Source organism: Uloborus diversus, chromosome 8 (assembly GCF_026930045.1).
Source record: "Uloborus diversus isolate 005 chromosome 8, Udiv.v.3.1, whole genome shotgun sequence".
NCBI lineage: Eukaryota > Metazoa > Arthropoda > Arachnida > Araneae > Uloboridae > Uloborus > Uloborus diversus.
Genome location: NC_072738.1, coordinates 57,635,225 through 57,654,072, shown reverse-complemented (window position 1 = coordinate 57,654,072; position 18,848 = coordinate 57,635,225). Strand labels below are relative to the sequence as shown.

The window sequence follows — 18,848 nt, the reverse complement described above, 5'->3', positions numbered from 1 at the left end:
TGGTACTTCCTTGATAAATCGGGAAGATGCCAAGCTATTACATTATACTTTCCTAAAATTACTCTTAATTTCCGAAGACACGACTGGCTTTTAACGGGAAGATTTGTGAATTTGTCAGAAGGCTTCCAGGATAATATCAGAAAGGTAACCTAATTTCAGCGGAAAACATTCCTGGATTTTGCAAGATACGTTACTGGCAGAAATTGGGCACATCAGCTGCCCATTATTTTCCAGGAACGTTTCTGAATCGTTTTTACAGTGTATTTACACAGCCACTTAGACCGTTTTCCTGACAATTTAGGAGACACCACTGAGGAAACAGGTGATAGATTTCACCAGGATATTAAAACTCTGGGGTCCGCTTCCAAGGAAGATGGGATACGCACATGATGGCAGATTACTGCTGGAGTTTAAAAAGGGATTGTCCCATAATATATTCAAGAATGTCACGGAAAAGAAGCTTCCAAAGTGTTCAGTGAGTAGGTAGCTTCATTGAGTACTTTTTCCTCTTTCTTTGTTTATTATAAACATTCAAGAATGTCACGGAAAAGAAGCTTCGGAAGTGTTCAGTGAGTAGTTGGTTTCATCAATGATTTTTTCCTCTATTTTAGTAATATATCATTATTTTATCGTATATAATTAGTACATTGTATTTGTATGTATTTATTATTATACAGAAATATAATAATTTTTAATTTGATAATAAAAAATCCGTGTTTAGTACATTTATTTGATCCATGGATTTAACTGTAAATAGTGTAACGTATATTTCACTAAAATGTTATATCTCAGAAATTCGACCTCCTAATCAAAAACTAATGCTGTATTTGAATTCAGGGCATCAAATTCACATGAAATCAACTCCAAATACCCCGGCACCAAAATGTGTGTTGGCCAGTGTAATATACGAAACTAAAATGTTGAGACTAGTCTATGTAATGAGAATCGGCATGTCAAGGGCAAATAACTTGCCCCACTCTTCACTCTTTACCCCTTATGGTTGTCATAGTTACGGCACTATAAACTTTTTCCCCACCTTACTTTAGCAAATGATATGTGTTGCAGAAGAAATGTGGGGGAAAAGTTCATACACTGTAAAAACGATTCAGAAACGTTCCTGGGAAATAATTGGCAGCTGATGTGCCTAATTTCTTCCAGTAACAAATCTTGGAAAAGCCAGGAACGTTTTCCGCTAAAAGTCAGTTACCTTTTGGAAATCAACCTTGAAACTTTCCGAAGATGTGCGAAATCTCTCCTGTTAAAGCCAGTCATGTCTCTAGAACCTTCTAGAAAAATTAAGTAGGTTTAGTGTTATTGATTCGAACCATAAAAATGAGAACGACCACGGCCAACGCTCTGCAAGGAGGAACCAAGCCTATCTCTCGCCTGCAATTCCTGCCTTGCAAAGTTGTAGCTATCCATTGACTTTTTCGCTCTCATTGGAAGCTTAGTTAATCTGGACAGGCCGTAAGAAACCTTACTTACGGCCTATACACTTAATAAACACGCTCATTCAATTTCTAAACTGGTTGCTAAAAATATTTTCCACAACAGTGAAAAGTCTGCACGCGTGCAACTTGTAGCGATTCAGGAAACTTTTTTGTGAAGATACTTGTTTTTACGGGGAAATAGGTGAAAACGTGTGAAATCCCGAGACGTTCCACGGAAATAACCAGTAATTTTTCGAAATTTTTTTACAGTGTAGAGCCATGACAGAAAAATTAGAAAGTTATTTAGCCTTGACACGCCGATTCTAAATTACATGGATTATAGGTAAGCTATTGAAGACACTCTGACAAGTCCGCGTGTTTCCAAGCAATTGTGTAGGTGTCATCATTGTTTGAACATGACACCGTGAAAAAAGTTATTTTTAAAAGTTTAATGTTCTTACATTTTCCTCTCCAGCAGGCCTACAAATGTGATGTAAACTAGTTTTCAACTAGCGTTACTTCTCACGTAGAAGGTTACTGGTAAAATTTTCTTTTAGATGTCACTTTTCCAGTTATTTTTTGATGTGCAATTTAAGTGTTTTCATTTGCCTTATAAATCGTGTACTCTGGGGCGAACGGAAACAATTAAGTTTTTGATTCCTTCAATATTTTGGAAGATTAAATTTTAATGTAAATGTAAAACTTAACGTGAATTTAGAGCATAGGTAAATTTTTGTGTAGTTTTTGTTTTTTTTTTTTTTTTTTTTTGAAATGATCTCAGATTCCATTTTGATATTTCAACAAGTCGCATGCGATCTACAGCCATAGATTGATTATTGTTGGTATAGAACTTCATAAGCTCATAAACTGATTGAGTATATTGCGATTATTTAACTATGTCAGACTCCTGGGAAAAGAAGTGGAATGTTTCAGTCCATCGCCTTGTCTCTGGGGCAATAGGACATACGCTGCAATAAAAAAGAGAACATGATCTGATTCGCTAACAAAGTCATAAAGTCAATTTTCGTCGCAACCCGTTACTTAAAGAGAATGTAGTCTTGGTCACAATGCACAAAATGTTCTCTCAATTCATCCAAAAGAAAGGGAATGATCTGATGTTTAAACTTTGAAATTCTGTTTCCTTTCACAGCAACAGACCGTACATTAAGGCACAATAGTCAACTTAGTTGAATCAGTTTTCGAACGGTCTTTTATTACAATTAGATAGAAAAGTGAAGGAATAACCCATTATCCTTCATACAACAGTCAACTAACTCATCACGCATATATGCGTTCGCTCTACACACGAGTAAACTAGTTGATTCAACTCGGTTCAACAGCGTTGTGAGCAGCTGCACTGATAAATTCGGCTTATCAGAAGAAAAGTTGCTTCAGCTAAGTTGCCTCGTGTAAAGACTACGAAAACGTCATTCAACTATTTGACAGGAAACGTTTTCGAAAGTTGATTCATCTAAGTTGCCTTGTGTGCAGTATGCCTGATATCATAAGAATACAATGTTATACAATGAAAACGTGAACTAAAATCTGTAATTCGTGCGCCCCCTTTCTAAAACGGAAAGTATTTACGACGAAATGAAAGAGAGTTTAATATGTATTTCGAGTATGAAAATACAGTTGAGCTTCGATTACCCGAAACTTTTTTAACTAGAACCTCGATTAACAGACGCCAACTTCATTTAATCCTCTGGCTCCGTATCTCGTGATTTCCACGAGTTATGTTGGTACAACTAACATGCTCTTATTTCCACTTGCATGTCTTAATTTTAAAACCTCATTCCCTTATTTCATCAATGTCAGTAATGAAATTTCGGAAGTACACTGACCGCTCGTTTACACTGACGTTTTACACTAACCGCTCGTTTATTCCACAACCCACATAACTTCTAAGAGTTGAGAGTTGAATAAATACCCTTATGCTTGAAAAGTGAATTAAGAAATAGCTACTAATTTAGTAAGAAAATGTTTCAAAATGTGTTGCTCGTGGCTAAAAAAAATGGACACAAATAAATGTAATGAAACTCGAGTTTGGTGTTAAGAATGTGAAGTAGAAATTTTCTTTGAACCTTGCTATAAGATGTATTATATACTAAGCGTAATTTCTGACGTAAGCTGTGTAAATTCTTTCTTGCATTTTATAATGGATATTTTTCATACATAAAAATACACACGAATATTTTTAAGATTATTAAGAACATTGAGCAATCAGGGTGTTAGTTTTTTTTTTTTACAGAAAGTAAAAAAAAAACACTTCAAGATCCGCGGAGAGAGTTAATTTTACTGCGAGCATCAAATTATCCGTACATTTCAGTCACTTCCATGTTTTCCCCCTAAGTCACCACAACACTAAACAGTTTAATCCCGACTCTGATTCTTTTAATTCAAAATCACTCCGTTTTCGCAGTCCTGCATAGACTAGCACGTGATTTGATATTTTGATTTGCCATCAAAAAAAAAAATCCATTAAGAACGATGTAATCGTTTCACCATTTCCAAATGTACGCAAATTGTGGTTTTTTAATGGCAGGCATATTTTGCGTTTAAGTTGTGCATGATAATTTCATTCAGAAAAGTTTAGTCAATTGACAAGCAATAGCTACTGTAAAATCTACTGATTTACTGTGAAATACATAAACCAAAATTGCTGTAAAATTAACATCAAAAACTACTGCAGAAACTGTGAACTTTAATTGCTGTGAATATCTCTGTAAAAATGCTGGCACCTGTCTTGATAGTATAATTTGATGCTAAACTACTGACATTAAAAAACAAAACAAACGAGCTGATGTGTGCATCACATGACTTCCTTTTACTCCAATTTAATGTCATTTCCCCATTACTGGCAATTTTAATGTGATTCAATTGTTTACTCTCTAAATATCACCAACAGTGGACAAATTGAAACCAAATTTTTAAAAAAAGAGAAAAAATCGCCAAATTTGTCGCCAAGTTGGCGACAAAACTTGGCGACCAAAAGACTGCGATATATCGCCAAGTGTCCGACAAATTATAACACAACTTGAGTTTACATCGAAATTAACAATGATTTCCCCCCAAAAAAGGGGCAAAAGACCCCCTTAGGAACATCCGAATGCAACCAAAAGAGAAGGTGCTCAACTAGACCCCACTAGGAGTCTACGTACCAAATTTCAACTTTCTAGGACATACCGTTTCCGAGTAATGCGAGATACATACACACATACACACATACGCACATACGAACATACATACGTACATACGGACGTCACGAGAGAATTCGTTGTAATTAACTCAGGGGTCGTCAAAATGGATATTTCGGGTGTTTGTACGTTCCTAGGCATATATCCACGTGTGATCGGGTCGAAAAAAAACTCAACATTCATTCGGGGGTGAGAAAAATGGAAATTAAGGCCGAATTTTGAGGGGGAAAATTTTTTGCGAATACAATACTTCCTTTTTTGTAAAAAAAAAAAGTAAAAACAATTAAGAATATTAAGGGATTTTCCACAAATGATGTCATTTAGTGGCAAAAAGGGAGTCAAACATGTTGAAAGAAAGTGTGACATTATTTATGGGAAGCCCTTAAGTGCATATGTGCAATTATAGCGAAACTTTACCTTTCATTTATTAGAGAAATGTCTTCAACTAAATTAAAAACTACTGCAAATAAAATGCTTCCAGTACTCCAAACCAAAAAGCACCAATTTTTGAAATTTCTGCCGTTTTTACTTTTTCAGGTAATGGCCGTCTTGCATTGGGGATGCGATATCAGTATAAGTGGAAAATTTTAAGCATGATTGCGAATATGTTTCGGTAAACTGGAAAAAAACCCTCAAAATGGTTTCCCCAACGGTGTGCTGAATATTTTCCAACCCTATTCAAAAGCTTCCTATCTTTTTATGAAAAATAGTTTTTCCCTCTTTACATGCAGAGTATAAAACATAAAAAGAAAAATACTTTGTTTCGTGAAGGAAGACTTTGTCAGGTCATTTGTCACAATACTGTCATCTTACTTTTCCCAGTGATGGAAAACTTACATAAAAGGAAGATTTCTTCAAGTACGGGAAACAACGCGACAGGAAGAAAAATAGTGTCTTGAATATTTTGCCCGCTATACTCCAAAAGTGATAGAATTTTTTTATGTCATTTTTTTCTAGAATCAGTGAGAGTCGTTTTTAAATGTCATGGTAATTGTTAAATGTTTGGTTTGAGGCTTTTCAGCGTGTTCAAATTTCCATGGAGCTCAAAATAATGCTTTTGAAAGTAGTGAAAAATTTTTTGAAGGAACATCCAGAAGTCAATACATATAAAATGAATTTTTGCAAAGCACGAACTAGATACTGCCGTGGAAAAATTAAGCGCTGTGTCTGAATTTTTTTTTTTTTTTTAATTTCTTTCCTTCTTTTTCTTTGTGCACTTTTGTCATCTATAGTTCTCGTACTTTATTGTACGAGCTTGCTTATTTGGTTTCTGTTGTTGTTGCTGATCCCCCTGGTCCAGACCTCTAAAGTCCAAGAGATCGTGTCGCATTAAGAGGCCAAAAACCCTCTCACTCTCATCCAAGAGTTGCCCCATGGATGCACCGTTACAAGAGATAATATGAGAGAGAGAGGCAATAGCCGAACAAAGGCACGTAGAAAAGGACCTTATGGAACCCTCGAAGCCCAGACTTGTAATATGGCTAGACTTCGTCTTGAGCGTGTGTTCTGCAAGGACAATCCAGGATGCATATAAGCAACCTTTACTCAGCTAGGGATCTTGTAATAGTGAGGAACTCCTGATTGGCAGCCGATGCAAAAGCGTCGGCCATGTGTTTCCCCCATCCAAAACATGTGGACAAATTTCGTTCCTCAGACATTCTGAATTCACGTTTGAACGTTTTTCTCCCTGAAAATGCTAGAAGATTTTGTTTTGAAATGAAACAAAAATTAGATTATGCAAAGCAAGCTATGATGGAGATGGATGACGTTCTTACGTCGTAGCCAATCAGCAAACTCCAATTTTTCATATGGTCTCTAGTAGAGTAAAGAGTGGCTATATGCATCCAGGATACTCTGGCATACCAGTCGTGTTCAGGAGGAATCCTCCAAGTTGGTTTTACTTTGTCAATAGACATGGAATGAACCTCTAAGACTCTTGCCTTAATCTTGTTAAAACTGATAATTGAGGAGTGGAGAGATTACTACTTTTTCCACGGCGAGTCGGCCAGCGGCATCATTATTATGGATACCAACATGAGGGAGAATCCACTGTAAACACACAAGGCCTACCTGGGACAACGTAATCAATTTGGCAGTAATATCATAGACCAGTTGATCAAGAAGGCATGGCCAGTCTCATCTCGTTTCTGCTGAAACTAAAGCTCTCGAATGATCTTAAATAATCGAGTGGTTCGATTATGAGAACTCAATTATGCCCATCACTAATTGCTGTTTTTATTTTTGAGCTCACATCAGTGTTCAAATGGGGACGCAGAGCAGGAAAAGTTGAGAAACCCAGTTTTAGAATAAAATTATTTCAGAAACCATTTTACACTGAATTTTCCTATAAACTCTTAGAAATAATTTGTGTGTCGCCAAAATTATTTCCTGTTATCTAAGGTTTTAACAATTTCTGTCAGTATCTGACCAGAAGTAATCGTCTTAAATGCTTTGGAAATTCATTACTTATTTGCTAATTTTCCATGTTGTCATTGTAATAGCATGAATCAATATGCTTACGCAGGGGGCGCCCCGATGAGAGGTCACCGTGACTTCCCAAAAAGTTCCTTATTTGGCAAATTTTGTCTGACGATTCAGGAAAATTATTATCATTCAACAAAACTTGGTGTTCTATTCGGGAAAAAAAATTATCATTATTCAGCGAAATTTGGAGTTCTATTCGGCAAACTGAGACCTTCCTCTTTTCCAAAACTTTAAATTCAGGGTGTGCATGTGGTGACTTATTTTCAAATAAGTAAATAAATTAGTTCGAAAGTCGAACATAGAAACGAATATAAGAAGTACTGATCATCAAAAAATATTAAAAACCAATAAAGATTACTTTGGCAAGTTTTGATTTCGACACCTACCTCCGTTGCCACTACCAGCCTAATAATACCCGGAATTATTATTTAAGCAACTTAAGCACAAACGAAAAGAATATTTCCCATTTGAGGCATTAAACTTTTCTCCTTGGTTACACCTATTTTAGCTAGAGTCATGTAAAGTTCCAAGAGTCGCTCTTTAATTAGCTAAATTCCCTTCTTCCTCTTGCCATTTGAATTCGACCTCGTTAAAAGACATTAGTTAAATTGAGCGGTTAATTCCATCGGAGGTCTTTTGAGCGAAAACTGAAGTATGACGCTGCTTCAGTTCATTCATAGCAGAAAGAGAAAAGGTTTCCTAAGATGTAAGCAGGAGTGGCTCGTTGTAGTAAAACTTTATGTTCCTTGTTTTAAACTGTTTAAATATTAGAAGCAATATATCTTGTGAAGGAAATGTTATCGGGAATGTATACTGAGGAGATAGACTGAATTTTTATGGGGTAGAAGTTTGTATGAGATTGATATGGCAAGATGATTATAAAAACATAAGTTTGTCGCGAAATGCAAGCTTTGCTCAGAAAAGCAGAACAAAAATAAAATTTAGCAATCGAAAAACTTCAAGTTTTCGTAAATACGGTGGAAATTTTACGCATTTGTAAAATTTACGAGGATATAATTTCAAAATTCAAGTTTGAAATGAATTTTAGAGCAGTAAATAGAAACTACGTTCAGAGAAATCGTGTCAGGTATTCTTTTAAATTTCCATAATAGGAAAATAATCGGCAAATTGTTTGATTATTAATAATTTCCCTGATTAATCGGAGGAAAAGTGTTATCAATTAAAATTACACATCCAGAACTAGAAACCATGCTGAATGAATTCATAAACAATTAAAAAATGTAATTTTCTACAACACATGATAACAATGTATTTAATAAAAACTATAACATAAACATAGAGTTAAAAAAGTTTAAATCACTCCCATAAACAATTATTTATTGAATTAATTATTTTTTTTTAAAGGATGAGATTACGAGGTGGTTAATTATATGTTTCGAAGTTTGGAATGAATTTTTGAGTAGTAAATAAAAACTACGTCCAAAGAGGTTGTATCAGGTATTATTCCTTTAAATTTTAATAACAGAGATGGAATCGGCCGCAATCGGCCACTTTGTTGAGAAGTTATAATCTATCGATTTTCACCTAGTAATCGGCCAAAAAATGTTGTTAAACAGTTATCTGTCACTTCCATCTGATCTAACCTTCTTTTTTTTTGGGGGGGGGATTTTTCAGTTGCTGACCATTGAACGTAGATTTTATTTTCTCCTAAAATCACTACTTTTTCGTTGAATAAAAATTTTACTATTATTGAATATGTTTTGATATTTTTTTTTAAAATGTTATGAACACTTGAAGTTATGTTAATTTTTTAATGAAATGTTTCTATTTTGTATAAATCTCGGCACATCAGCCATAAATACAATGTTGCACACATCTCATGTGTCAATAAATTTTCTCCAAGCCCTTCCTTTAGCATCGTGGTTTAAGATTGCCTTCGCATCGCATTAATAATCTTCATGAAGGTAATAAGTCTACATTAAAAGGCTACTACGGCCGTGGGTATGTAAACGGTAGTAACCTGCCCACGGTAGGGATACTAATTTTAGCACCTTAATATTGTGTTCCATAACATGGGCGTAGCAGGGAGGGGCAAATACCCCTCCTTAGAAGAGAAACTTTTATTCTGGGGGGGGGGGTTGCATGATTGGATTTTTCGTCGTATCTGACCATAAATAGCATAAATTTTTTTGTTTTTCTTTGGGGGGGGGGAGTAATTTTCAATCATTTTCGGGGTCTTACACTAGAGTGGAGGGGAGAATTATAAACTAATTGCGTTAATGCTTGCCCCTCCCTAATGAGAATGCTGGCTATGTCCCATGTTCATACTTTGAGTAATTTAACATTTTTTTTTCAGTCAGTCTTCAAACAATTGTTAAATGTATGAAAAATTCACTAACGTCAAGCAAATGGATTTGAACACTAGAAAAAGAAATATATAATTGCAATTAAAAAGAAATATTGAACAATAACATGGGCGTAAGATGCTTTTACTGTAGTTATTATAGAGCGTAATTACCTCATAAACTCAATAAACGAAACGTAATTATTTTAAAATAGAAATCGTTAAATTTCAAGAAAAGAAGCCTTGTAAATGAATACAAAATATAGAAACAAAGTGTTGATCATTTCCTTTATTTTATTTTATCATTTCGTTCCTATTGAAAACTACACATTGTTTCAAAAATCTAAATAGTCTTAATTTGTAAAAAGGATAATAGACAAGGATAAAATGTTAATTGTTTCTTCTCAGTTCATTATGTTGCTGATGTTAAACAAATAAGGGTATCAATTAATTCAGAAATTTATATATTTCCTTAATTTGTAATTTATGCGCATAACCAATGCCAGCAAATAATAAAACAAAAGCTTTGATTCGTTTCAGCCTTTCAGTGTAATTAACTACTGATAACAAAACACTTTGTTCCTGCTTTTGTTACAGGATAATTAATTGCTTCTTTCGTAATTATTATTTAATTAATATATGAGTCCTGATGAATTGCTTTTTTTAAGAGTGATCATTTTACCATTGCTACACAGACATAAATACTGCTAATATAAGATGTAGCAATGTCGCAGAACGAAAAGCTTTTGTTATTAATTGTGAAAATAAGGTTTTTTAATGAAATGTTTCTATTTTGTATAAATCTCGGCACATCAGCCATAAATACAATGTTGCACACATCTCATGTGTCAATAAATTTTCTCCAAGCCCTTCCTTTAGCATCGTGGTATAAGATTGCCTTCGCATCGCATTAATAATCTTCATGAAGGTTAGGCCACCAGAAGGTTTGGCGCTGCACCACTTTTGGGATTTTCTGTGGAATAAAAAAAAATGAGCGAAAACTATTCGCATTCGCAGTCTACTTGGCACTAACATGTTCTTGTACAAGCCAAACGCACGATCGACATCACCAAATGGGACATTACCTTGTTTACAGCTGGTTTATCCTTTTCGCGAACGCAACATAGCATAAAATAAGATAAGGCACTTTTTACAAGACTCTTTGCTATATTTTTGCCTGTTGATAATAAACTGCTTGCTGTTAATGCTTTATCATTCGGTTGGTTTCTGATGACGATAAAATAGAGATCTAGCAATCTTGTGCTATCCTACAGAGAAAAACGGAAGAAGGGGTGCTATTGGTCTACATGGCCTTATTTGGTGCTCACACCTTCTCTTTTTACGCTATAAAAAAATTCCGAAACGTTACTGGTTATTTCCGTGGAACGTCACGGTATTTCGCACGTTTTCACCTATTTCCCTGTAAAAACAAGTATCATCACAAAAACGTTTCCTGAATCGCTACAAGTTGCACGAGTGCAGACTTTTCACTGTTGTGGAAAATATTTTTAGCAACCAGTTTAAAGATTGAATGAGCGTGTTTATTAAGTGTATCGGCCTGAGGCTGCTTATGGCCTGTCCAGATTGCCTAAGAGTCCAATGAGAGCGAAAATGTCAATGGATAGCTGCAGCTTTGCAAGGCAGGAATTGCAGGCAAGAGATATGCTTGGTTCCTTCTTGCATAGCTTTGGCCATGGTCGTTCTCTTTTTTATGGTTCGAATCAATAACACTAAACTTGCTTAATTTTTCTAGAAGGTTCTAGAGACATGATTGGCCTCTACAAGACAGATTTCGCATGTCTTCATAAAGTTTCAAGGTTCATTTCAGAAAGGTTACTGACTTTTAGCGGAAAGCGTTCCTGATTTTTCCAAGATACGTTACTGGAAGAAATTGGGCACATCAGCTGCCCATTATTTTCCAGGAACGTTTCTGAATCGTTTTTACAGTGTAGCTATTTATAATACTTTTTTCCTTCTTATTTTTACTGCAATAAATTTGACAATATACAAAACCAATTCTTTTTAAAATATTGAAGGAAAAAATGCTTACCAAAATAAAGTGAATTAAAGGAAAATAGTTTTTAATAAACCAATTTTTTCAAAACTTTTTTTGTAACAAAAAAAATATGATTGAAAAGCATCAACTTTTGTCTCATAAATTGAAAACAAAATTATATTTAATTAAAAAATAGCGATGTTCTAATTTCATCCGTAATTAAAGAAAAATAATGAGGTGGAAATAGCTAGAGGCATTGGATACATTACAAAAAAAACCTCTTTTTTTGACTGCGATGTTAATTAAAACATTACAAACAAAGGCAAAAATTGCTTTGTCATTCAAGTTTAATGAGAATTATAAAATGATCTTTTTTCCTGGAACATGACTAAAAAATATTAAACATTTTCTAATGTTCTCAGGTAAACTAAAAATATATATTATGACTTGCGAAGAAAGCTTTTAAAGTTTTAATTCAAGATGTTTTTCACAACTTGTACGTGCTTGTAAGTGCTATTATACAGCACGATTTAGAAAAACTTTTCAATGAAAGTCTACCTAGGATCTTATCTTTAAACGCGTTTTATTCAAAACTTGAAAATGACCACTTGCATCCCTTTGCTTCTCACTGCCTCAAATGTTTTAAAAGACGGTACATGCGTCAGTGATCAAAACATCTTCACAAATATGCGTCCCCAAAAGTGTTAATATGTATGTAGAACTAAATAAGTTCTGTGAAAAGTGTTCTCTGAAGTGTTTTGAAAAGTATTCTAAAAAAGTGTGCTTGAATGTGTTTAAAAAATAGACTAGTGTGCGTGTTCAAAAACTATCTGAAAACCGGACTCAAGACAAAATAGTTTTTAGTAACAGAGCGAATCTTTTAACATGAATCTGCAGAAATATTAGTTGACTTTAAATGGTTGATTTATAAGTTTCAAGTATAAAAATAAGTTCTAGAAAAAAAAATATATATTTTTACTCTGTATTATAAATGTATTAATATAAAAGCATGCATTAAGTAGATGAACTAGCGTTTAAAATCCAGTTAAAATATGAAAACAAAAACGAAAAATAAACTGGGAAGAAAAATGAAATCTTTATATAACTTTAAATGCATTCGACAGAGTCAATTCTATTACTTTCAAAGAAATTGAGATTGAATCGAATTCTCTGGAGTATTTCACAGTGGCGTTTGTTTCTGCTTTTCTTTTTATTGGTTAGTTTCCGTTATTCGTGAAGTCTTCTATTTCCTTCCATTTTGAGTAAATACTTTATTCTTCAGGTATGCTTTTTGATTTAAAATCCATTACGGACTTCTTTCTAATTCAATATTCTGTCTGTCAACTAGTTTTAAGTTAAGAATAGTAAACTTGCCTCTATGATTATTTTTTAAGATAATTTTATTAAATCAATTTATTGAAGTGGAAGGGTCCAGTTGAATCAGAACATGTTGGTTCAAAATACTGTTACCAGCTGGCGATCACAAAAAACAAATAATTTCACTTCTGTCAGTATTGCACGTAATGTAAAAATACTTTTCTTTCGATACTTTAGATTATAACACATTTGCCAGAGCTCGGGCAATCTTTTTCTCATTTTAGCAAATTGAAAGGGACGCAAAAATTTATTTTTTACAAAAAAAAAAAAAAAAAAAAAAAACTGTTATTATAAACCAACGCCTCCTTAATACCAAATAACTGACGCTTTCTCGTTTTTAACATAGAGCAAAAATGAACCCAAATCGAAGATAAGTAAATTTTGGTACGGAGGCTACTGTATCGAAGGTGTTAGAAATTAGTAGCAAAGAAAACAAATGGTTAATTAATAAACTTAAAATTTGAAATTAACAATTTAATTTGAATTGTTTGGATCTATCTTCATAGCAACACGTTTATCGGATTGCTGCTAGGTAACGCAGTCCTTTGTACCGGAAATCAAAGCGGGCGTTAACGATAGGCCTTTAGTATTATTAAGGGGTCGTTGTTATAGACATATAATTATTCCCACACCTGCTTGACTAGAAGTTAGCATGTAGCGAACCAGAGCGTCCTTTTCAGATCTCAAGGCGATCAGAATGGAAATGCTTGCAGTTCGGGGGGGGGGAGGGGGGAGGGACGATAGCTAGCGGTTGGTATCCTCCTAGTAATTTTACAATAACTTATTTTGAGGTAAAGTAATTATAGTCCTTAATTTCGTTATTTTTACTACTGGATATTTGTTTTAAATTCAAAGAGTTACTTACTGTTATTGCAAAATTTGAGGGATTCATCTTTTTTTTTCCCCCTTTGCGGCATGTGTTATTACTGGATTTTTTTAAATAACTTTTTAAAAAGTTACTTACTTAGCCAAAAGGAAAAGAATATATATATATATATATATATATATAACTATATATATATATATATATATATATATATATATATATATATATATATATATATATATATATATATATATTAGGGTGTCCCAAGATATAATGGCGAAAAAAAATTGTAAAATCGAATACGCATATCCTTCAATTTTTTTTCCATTTCATTCAGAACACTAAAAAAATTCCGAAACGTTACTGGTTATTTCTTTGGAACGTTTCGGGATTTCAGAGGTTTTCCCCTATTTCCCCCCCAAAATCAAGTATCTTCGCAAACAAGTTTCCTGAATTCCTAAAAGATGCACGAATGCAGACCTTGCACTGGTGTGAAAAATAGTTTTTGCTACCAGTTTAAATATTGACGGAGCGTGTTTATTAAGTGCATCGGTTTTTGATTGTTTATGGCCCGTCCGAATTGACTAAGCTTCCATTGGAAGCAAATAAGTCACTGGATAGCTTTGCGAGGCAGGAATTGCAAGCAAGGAATATGCTTGGTTCTTGCTTGCAATTTTCGCGTAGCTTGGCCGTGGTCTGGAGCTTTCTTGGTAAATCAGGAAGGTTCTAATCAAATAAATTAAACCTATTTAAGTTTTCTACAAGGTGCACAACTGACTTTAAATGGGGAGATTTCTTAATATTTCAGAAAGGTTACTGACTTTTATCGGAAAACGTTCCTGGTTTTTGTAAGATATGTTACTGGCTGAAATTGGGCACATCAGCTGCCTATTATTTTCCAGGAACGTTTCTGAATCGTTTTTACAGTGAAACATGAGAAAATAGTTTTAGTGCAATAAAATAACGGGAACCCGTGCCGACTTGAGGTCAAAAGTTGGACCTGAAATCCTGTACGGCGACTACAGTGGAAAGATTTCTAACTGTATTATTCCTTTCTACACGTGACATCAATTTATTTAAAGCAGATATTTACAACAATATTAGACTACAAGAAACATTACTGTACAAATTTTTATTTTAATGTTTGCTTTTTGCAATCAGGATAGAGCTTCCGATGCTCTTAAACGCAACGTAACACAAATTGTTTTTGTTCCTCATCAGCTGTTAGCAAACCATGGAAGTCCTGCATCACTTTTACCGCTCTCTCAGCTGCATCGTTTACAGCTCTAAGCATTGAGACAGTCTTTTTCACATCAAGGAATGAAATATTATTGACCAACCATAAAAGCTGGATGAATTTTTGTAGAGCAGCTTTTGAGATAATTGGGTCCACATTTTCGTATATTTTTTTCAAAAAGTACAAATCTTTATTGGGTGCTTTGACTGCCAAAATGCATTGAAGTCATGGTTTCACGTATATTGTCACTATAAACAAGCAGACATCAAACAATGCTTCATTTCCCTTCGTATCTAATTTCTGTTGTGAACTAAATAGTAATAGTTTTAGGGAGTAAATCGCTCGAACCATCCATCGAGCTTGGTGCATGGCTCCCGTTATTTTAAATTCATTTTCTGTATCTCCTCCTAAAAATATGATAGGCAAGTCTTTCAACTCTTGATAGTCATCCCTGACCGCAATATTAGAAAGTTCATCACGGTAAAAGTCAAATTTTCCAAGTTAGGGTACAGTTTGGAACAACTCCGCAGCTCCTCCATAGCACTGTATTTTAGTGGGATAGATCAGTTCATATATATGATGGCGGCAAGCAAAGGAAAGCATTTCTCTGTCAAATTTTTCCTCAAGATTAGCGCAAAACCACTTAAAGGTCCTGTTTTGGAAGCTGTAGTATCACAACAGAGAGTTTTGAACTTTGTCTTCAAGATTCCAGTCTAAAGCTGCCTTTCAAATAGCCTGTGTTTGTTCTTTTCCTGTAGAATTATCCAGTTTATACTCAGCAATGAGTAGTTCGTCACATCCATATGAAATAACTATAGATAAGCGATCTTCTTTTGATTTTTGAGCACTCAAAGCCAGGCAACAGTTTCATATCTCAAGGTAAATTCATTACATATGGTACCTCGTACTGAAAACCAATTTTTATTCTTTCCTTGTGCTCCTTCCGCTATTCGGTTCGAATTCTTTGAATTGAAGATTTACCTATAGAAAATTCATCAATGTTACACCCAAGTGCGTCAATAGTAGCTTCAAGAATAAACACATAATCTCGTATACTTGGACACCTGTTCAATGCAATAACTGAACTTGGAGTAATAAAATCGCTCCTCATTACATATTTACTTGTTCCAGGTTCTGATAATACTTGTTCCAGGTTCTGGAGTACTTGCTCCAAGTTCTGATATACTTGTTCCAGGTTCTAATATACTTGTTCCAGGTTCTGATAAACTTGTTCCATGGACTAATTTATATTTTTCAGGGAAATCTTCTGAATATTTTCACTAGAGCTCGAAGAGGAATCTTCTTGAATAGGTTCATACAATTCCGAGGATGTTGTAGCAGAATCGTATTTCATGCGCCTGTTTTCTTCTTTGACAGTTCAAAGTCGAGCCCTTTCCTCTTTGTCGGCCAGTTTTTTATCCACTCCACCTAAAGTGATCACGTCGGCCGGTCTCTCTTTGGAGTTGCCAGAAAATCCCATCTTCCTCTATTTTGATAAATCGAAGTGCATCAGCATGTGCAATATTGAATAAATTGTTCTTAAATTCTTGTTGGCGCTGCCTAAATACTTCTTTCAATTTCTTTGCTTTTTTTTTTTTTTTTTTTTTTTTTTGTAAGTTCCTCCAAATTTGATACAGGTTTTTATGTTTATTCACACAATTTGGCAACGATTTGGTGGGAATTCGTGCCTTTTCCCAAAGGATGATGCATTCCCGAATAGCGAGATTTGCACTTTCAGTGATGGTTAAATTTACTTCTCGAATGTTATAAAACAAAACAGAAAGAACTTGCCCGTTAGGGGGAAGTTTCAAGCCCGTAATTTGGTGTTTTACGACTCCTATTGAAAATATCTCTTTTTTCGAACTTTGCAATTCCACTGCCACGTTTCGTTCCCTATGGAAGGACTAAACTGCGCTTGCTGACCGGAATGTATTCGTACTGACACGTTTGACAGTTTGCAAATTGCCACGGATACCCCCCCCCCCCCCAACATATGTTTTTTCTGTTTTCATTTCTTTTCTGTGCACTATTTACAGCTGTTTTGAGCTTCGCAAAGTATCGTGTCGTCAGCGTTCGCTTGCTTATGAATACACGTGCTATTTACACGTTTAGGCCTTTAGACGCAAGTCGGCACGGATTACCGTGCTTCAAATTGTATGAAACTTTTTCTACAACGGTTTTGATATAAAAGGAAAAAAATAAGAGGGTATGCGTTTAAAAAAAACGACTTTCATTTTTTTGGGACACCCTAATATATATGTATTGAAAAACAATTATCAACAAAAATTAGTCTCGAAGAAAAACGTTTTGAACTCAAATTCCATCTGTGAACTTATCATTAGTACACAGTAGAACGTTTTAATTTCTTACTATATAGGTACATTTCACACAGTTTATCAACATATGATAAATCAAATATCAGAGTCAAAGTCTATTCGCTTATTTCGCGAAATCATGTATTTTAGAAATGAACCGTAAATTAATGTACTCCATGATTTTTTGAGTAACATTCCATTCCATTTATATCAGCCGTTTTATTTACTTCAAAACAAAAAACATTCATTTCTTATGTAAAATAATCTTCTTTACTAATAATAAAGCTGAAAGTCTCTCTGTCCGGAGGATGTCTGGATGTCTGGATATCTGTAGGATGTCCGTAGGATGTCTGTAGGATGTCTGTGACGCGCATAGCGCCTAAACCGTTCGGCCGATTTTCATGAAATTTGGCACAAAGTTAGTATGTAGCATGGGGGTGTGCACCTCGAAGCGATTTTTCGAAAATTCGATGTGGTTCTTTTTTTATTTCAATTTTAAGAAAAAAAACTACCATAAATTACGAAATTATCATAACGTGGAACCGTAACATGGGCACAAGCCAATTGGCGAGATACGAAATTATCATAACGTGGAACTGTAACGTCGGTACAAGCCAATTGGCGAGAAAATTCACCATACATTATTTGTAAATATACAAGCGAACCAAAAGACCTTTAATTTTTCTATTACGGGCGAAGCCGTGCGGGTGCCACTAGTACAAGATAAAGAGCAATTTAAAATTTCTTTCTGACGGAAAGAAATTCGATGCTTTATGTAATTTGAAAGGCCTAGTCTGTTTTCCTAAAAAAACAAAAAAAACAATAGAAGTTCAAATTTGATACGTTGTCTAACGAAAATAAAATCACAATTTGAGATCCACCACTCAAGGAGAAGATTGTAAATAGCCTATACAGAGGATTCTCTAGGATGAAAGCTTTTAAAGTATACCTACATTTTGTGGTTTATATTTATTCCCAATGGCATTTCATATTGTTATTACCTTAAGTCTTAGAAGTTTACCATTAAAATAAATTGTGTAATGCAAAAATTCTACTTTAAAACCAATTGCTTGAAAATTTCTATAATTTTTAAAGTAATCTATAGTTGAGAGTATTCCTGTTTTTATTTCTTCTACTAAGCAATGAATTTTAATAAGAAATGATGTAGTAAAAATTGACTCAATTTCAAAAAAGGTTAGTTTTAAATTTTTATTTCTCTTCATATGGATTGAGATAGTACACAATAATAGTGACAAAGGCTTCATTTATGCTTTACAGCTGCGAAAAAAAATGTAAGTTTGCGTACGATTAAGCATATTTTTTATATCCTGAGTGATATTTGGCATTGGACAAATCTTTTGAAAATTTGTGGTGTACGTTCAGAGAGTACTTCAACTTTGTTTTTATCAGTTTTGCTTTGTGGGAAAGCACTGAAGTTGCATACTAAAGGTTATGTGGATCAAAAACCGCTATGGACTCAGCTCGCATCATTCACTTGCTTTGCGGTCGCCACAATTGGGAACCCGGACGTGAAACTTATGATCGTTACGCATTTAATGCTGTGTTAAATTTTTAAGATGTAAATAACTTTCTTATTCTAAAGCCACTCTGGCAGGTTTAACCGCAATTTAAATTGTATTGTTGTCTGTGAGAAACATTTAATATATCTTTTTAAAAATCC

General features: G+C 34.3%; 1 protein-coding gene across 1 annotated transcript in view; it reads left to right on the top strand.

Annotated features, from left to right (window-relative positions):
* The first annotated feature begins 373 nt into the window (after positions 1-373).
* Positions 374-18,848, top strand: part of LOC129228376 (kinesin-like protein KIF17) — a 157,983-nt gene continuing 139,508 nt past the window's right edge. The window contains exon 1 of the mRNA XM_054863053.1: positions 374-475. Within this exon, the coding sequence (XP_054719028.1) occupies positions 374-475 (102 nt within the window). The remainder of the gene's footprint in view (positions 476-18,848) is intronic.